Here is a 5191-nt window from a genome sequence, read left to right as displayed (position 1 = left end):
TCAGGTGGCTTTGCTCGAGCGCCGAGTTTTTTTCATCACTATTTTATATCCTAGCCCCCAGGGGTTTTTGTTTATATCCTCCCGTAGTTCCTCCCATTTTTTCCTTTTACTGTCGTCGATGGCGTGCTTCAGCTCTTTTTTTGCTGCTTTGTATTGCTCGGCCTCTTGGGGTGCGGCTCCTCTGCGCCTGGATCTCGTATAGGATCTGCGAAGGCGGAGGCATGTGCGTCTGAGTTCGGCGATGTTTTCAGTCCACCAGTAAACTGCTGCTTTACGTTTGCTGTGGGTAGCCTTGGGCATTGATTTTTGGCAGGCTTTGGTTATGGTAAGCATTGTGTGCTCGACTGTTCTTCTTGCTATCAGGGAGGGGTCGCTAGATGGGCTCTGTTCGTCTATTGCGGCGATTAATTTCGATGTGTCTAGTTTCGAGATATTCCACTTTCGTGTTCCTCTATTTTTCCTGAACTGGTGAGCGTTTCTTCCAGTGTCGATCATGAAAGAGATGTAGTGATGATCGCTGCCGGTGTAGTCCTCCAGGACTTTCCAATTACTTATTGAGCCTGCCATGACTTCTGTTGATAAGGTGATGTCTGGTGTGGTTTCCTCGCATCCCGGTCTTCTGAACGTGGTTGCATTTCCCGTGTTGAGCACTATTAGACCTAGCCGCGCAGCCATTTCTAAAATTCGCCTTCCTCTCGAGTCCGTGTTTGGCATACCCCACTCTACGGCTCTGGAGTTTAGGTCTCCAGCGATAATCAATTGTCCTTCTATATTCCTTGCTGTGTCCTCTATATTGTCGAGTTTTCCTTGGAATTCCTGTATACTATCGCTTGGCGTCAAGTAGCAGCTAATTACTGTAAAGACGTCGCACTTGGCCCAGACGAAACCGTTGCCGTTCCCATTGCTTACAGTGGTGGCGTTACTCTCTGGTGGTAACCATATAGCGGCGGTTGAGCTGCTATCTTCTAGCCATGTCCCCCTCTCTTTTTTTCTGTATTGCTCGCTTATGATGATTATCTCGTACTCGTTCTCCATCACCATTTGCGAGAGTAGTGCGTCAGCGGCCTTGCATCTATGCATGTTGGCTTGTAAGATCTTCATCTGTTTCGGTAGTTCCTGTATACCGAACATTTGGCGGAGCCCGGGATGTGATCGGCTTGTTCGTGTTTAGCCTCTTCGCAAAGGCAGCATGAAGGAGGCTTTGTGCACTCTTTCAGTTTGTGCCCTGGTTGGCCGCATTTTATGCAAACACCTTGACCTCTTCTATCGGGCCCTTTGCAGTCCCAGGCTAAGTGCCCTGGTCCGAAGCACCGGAAGCACCTTTTGGGGGTTTCTTTTAGCCGTAGTCTGCAATTAACCCATCCAATCTTGATGCGTGCCTGTCGCATCAGTGTGTCTGCCCTGTCTTGGTCCAGCGTTATATATGCCCTTACCTGCTCCCTTGTGTTGGGAGCTGTTATATTAATTGATAGGTCTTCAGTGGGGTCCTGTAGCGCTTCTTTGACAGCCACTGCAACTTCCTCTTTTGTTGTGAGCGAGTCGAGGTCTCTGATTTCTATGGTAGCCTTAGTTTTGAGGTCGGCGACAGTTGCAGTCTCTTTAAGTGTGGACTTAAGTGCCTCACAGAAGCTGGCCTTTGTGGACTGTCCCTTCTCTAGCTCTAGTAATAGGGCCCCGGCTCTTGTTTGCGGATCCCCTTGATCTTGACCTCTGCTTCTTTAGGATCTACCTTGCTACGGATATTCTTGAGGACTTCGGCGTAGCTATTCCCTTCAGCTGGTTTTATTATAACGGCCTCTGTTTGTCGTTTAGGTCTATTGTTTCCTTTCTGGCTTGCAGCCACGTTGTTGGTTTGTTGCCTCTTGTTTGCGTTTTTGTGCGCTTCTTCGCTCGTTCCTTCTTTTGCGTGGGTCTGTCTGGATTTTTTAGACAAAACTTTTTGCCACTGGCCGTCGTTTTCGTGTCGTGGTCGCACTGTTTCTCGCGGCTCCACAGGGCTTGTTGCACGGCGCTTCGAGGTTGCTGACTCGGGAGTCGTGATGCGTCTGCTTAGATGTGCTCGCCTTTTTTCATTTTCTGCAGTGAGCCAGTTCCTGCGGTAGCTCTTTATGACGTCGAAGAGTTCGTCTAGCTGTGCCGTTCCATTCTTGACGTCCATGCTGACATTCTTTTGTTTTGCCATCGCCAACTTCATTTTATGCACTATACCTTTGCACTTTTCTAGGGACTCCTCTTCTGCCCGTCTCATTTGGGTGATGTACTCTTGTTTCGGCGAGTTTTGAGTTCCTTCTTTAGTGGCAGCTGGGGTGCTCTTCCCTTCTCCTTGTTTTGCCGGTGCTGCTTGTGTGACCGGAGTCTCCCTTGAGACTGTCTTTTCTCCAATTTTGTCTGGCTGTTTTGGAGTAGCGATAAGTACGGGGGATCTAAGTACCCTACTGCTTCTACGGAAGACTGTCCCGTATTCCTCTTCTTGTCCATCTTTGTTCTGTTGTTCTTTTTGTTGTTGTTGCGGTGTGTTCATTTTATTCTATTGGGTCTCCGCTTCAAGCCGCTATCTCCGCACGTTGTAACAGTCGCCCTTAAAGAACCCCGTGGTTATCTATGCAAGCAGGGAGGCCACGCGAGGGTTGACACAAGTCCTTATGGGAGCCTGTGTTCAGAGCCAGGTTCGGGCACGAATCAGGAGCTCGTCTCAACTGAACCTGTACGGCCAAAGAAATTTTGGCGACGTGCATTGAACGTACTTGAAGACCTGCCATGGTTTTAACGAGACGGAGGTGAGAGCAGTATTAGCCTGCCAGCCATTTCGATAAGATATCACTCCTATCTACTGAGGTGGCAGAATACTGTCCTCCCCAGCCCTTTGTCAATCTGATCCGAATCGGTTTTCCAGTACACCATAATCAGAATTTTACTGGTCTCCATTCTGATGGGCTTTTGCCCAGAGTTTTTTCGTCGTCTTCTGTTCCCTCGTTGCTTTGTTGCCTCCCTCTCTTGGGTAGGGTCTCCCTCGGTGCAACCCCGGTGGGGGTTGTGGACGCTTATTTTAAGGCGGCATCTTTTCGCCTCTTCGCGGGAGGTTCATTGGGCGCGTGAGGCGTTTTGAGCCAAGCCCTCCTCTCCTGCAGCTCTTGGTCGGGGGCTGCGTATTACTATTCGCAGCTAACCTACTTAACGTAGGCCGTCCACTATCCGCCAGCTGTGACCCCGGTAGTAGCCTGAGCTCAGCCTTATGTTGGTACTCATGTCTCTCACTTGACACACACATGATTTTTTGAAGTGCTTCGAAGATTGGAAAAACCGTTGGCACAAGTGTATAATATCTCATGGGGATTACTTTGAAGGGGACAAAATAGATATTCATGAATAAATAAATAATTTTTGAAAAAAAAACACAAAATTCGCGATACTTTTTGAACACACCTCGTATGTATACTAATTATATTTTGTTAAAATGTATAAAAAATTTATTACTTTTGGAAGCAAGCATAAAACACAATCATAAGATGAAATATTTACATATACATAAATTTCATGGAACAGCACACTGATATAGCGAAAAATTTTGTCGAGAGCAACCGCGCGGCAATAGAGGCTCTTTGAGCAGATCTGGCGAAGAAGTTAATTGTGAGGGTCCCCCACAAAAAGGTGTAAATGGCTGGAAGAAAGCAGCATAGTTAATTTATTTTTGTAGTTTAGTTGTTATATTAAATAATAAAAACACACTGAAACCTTAATTATTTGCATTAAGTTATTTGTTATTCTTATGTATATTTGCCGCATTATTATGAAAACGGCTGATATTTTCATCAAGTTCTTCCATGGCAAAATCAAATCATGAAAGCGGCATACATATATATGTATGTATATTAGGGTGATTCAAAAAAAATTTTATTTTTTTTTTCAATTGGTACTCGCCAAAATAGGTTCCTAGGCAACTCTAAGATAGCCTCTCCAAATATGAGTTTTTAATTGTAACGGGAAGGTCCTCCGCCTAACGGTTTTCTATTTTTTCTTATTATCAGATAGAAAAATTTATATCTCGCTTCAAACTACTTGAAAAAATATCTTGTTAATTAGGGTTTGTAGGAAATTGAATGCTCTATGGTCTCTTATGATTTTTTCGTAAACCCAACCGTTTAAAAGATATTAACGGTTGAAATTTGATTATTTTTGGGAGCATTTTTTATTTCTTATAAATTTTATAACTCAATGAAAAAAAATTATTATTATATTATACTGTTGAAAGTACTTGCAACACAAACTATTTGTTGTAATTATTATATTCTAATCATTGTATTCTTCTTGTAATTTGTCTTATAAAGAAAATTTCTGGTTTGTCTGAATAAACGATTCTTACGAATAAAACGTTTCTACATCTAAATTATAAACTTTAACAGATTATGAGACTTAGGAAAGGCATAACCGAGATACCAATCAAACATTTAGCGATTTTTTTTTTGCAACTAACAATGGCTACTTCTGGGTTGTTTTCCATTGATAAGCTCGATGACACAAATTATTCGTCGTGGTCAGTCCACATGAAAAGAGTTTTTATTCATGCCGATTTATGAGGAATCGTATCTGGTAAGCATGTGAAGAACGAAAATGCAACGCTAGAAGAATCAGCCGCATTCGACGCAAAAAATGAGAAGGCGCTTGCGAGAATTACGCTTTGTGTCAAGCTATTGCCGTTAAATCATATTATAGGAAATTAGAAGAGACCTACCAGCCAAGTGGACCAGCTCGTAAAATTACGTTTTTAAGAAAATTCTGTATCTTAGTTTGTCTGAGGGCGAAAATGTTTCGGAGCACATGAAAAGAGTTCTCTGATATCAGTGAGAAAATGGCTGAAATTGGTATAGTAGTACCAGAGGAAATGTTAGTCATTATTCTGCTATCAAGTTTACCGCAGTCATATGAAAATTTCGTTGTTGCTATAGAAAAACATGATAATTTACCATCATTGAATGCGTTGAAAATTAAATTACTTGAAGAAGGTGAACGTCGTCAGGAGAAGGATGCAGATGTTGAAAATATCGAGAATCAACAGGCGTTTTCGGCAAAGACGAACTTATCTGAGCGCAGTTTGTTTCATACGTTTCGGAATCATACTGAAAAGATGAGTTTAGTGGATGAACATTTTATCGAAGCGCAAGGTATTGGGACTGTGATGCTACGATCAGGAAAC

The 5191-nt window shown here is 43.2% G+C and overlaps 1 protein-coding gene across 1 annotated transcript; it reads right to left on the bottom strand.

The window, feature by feature from the left end:
* On the bottom strand, positions 1-1131 carry LOC125777449 (uncharacterized). The gene has a single exon (XM_049452422.1). It carries the CDS (start codon positions 1129-1131, stop codon positions 1-3), a length of 1131 nt encoding a protein of 376 aa, XP_049308379.1.
* Positions 1132-5191: the final 4060 nt, after the last annotated feature.

Source organism: Bactrocera dorsalis, chromosome 1 (genome assembly GCF_023373825.1).
Source record: "Bactrocera dorsalis isolate Fly_Bdor chromosome 1, ASM2337382v1, whole genome shotgun sequence".
NCBI lineage: Eukaryota > Metazoa > Arthropoda > Insecta > Diptera > Tephritidae > Bactrocera > Bactrocera dorsalis.
Note: the sequence above shows the minus strand (reverse complement) of the source record. Positions and strands in the feature narration are given on the sequence as shown.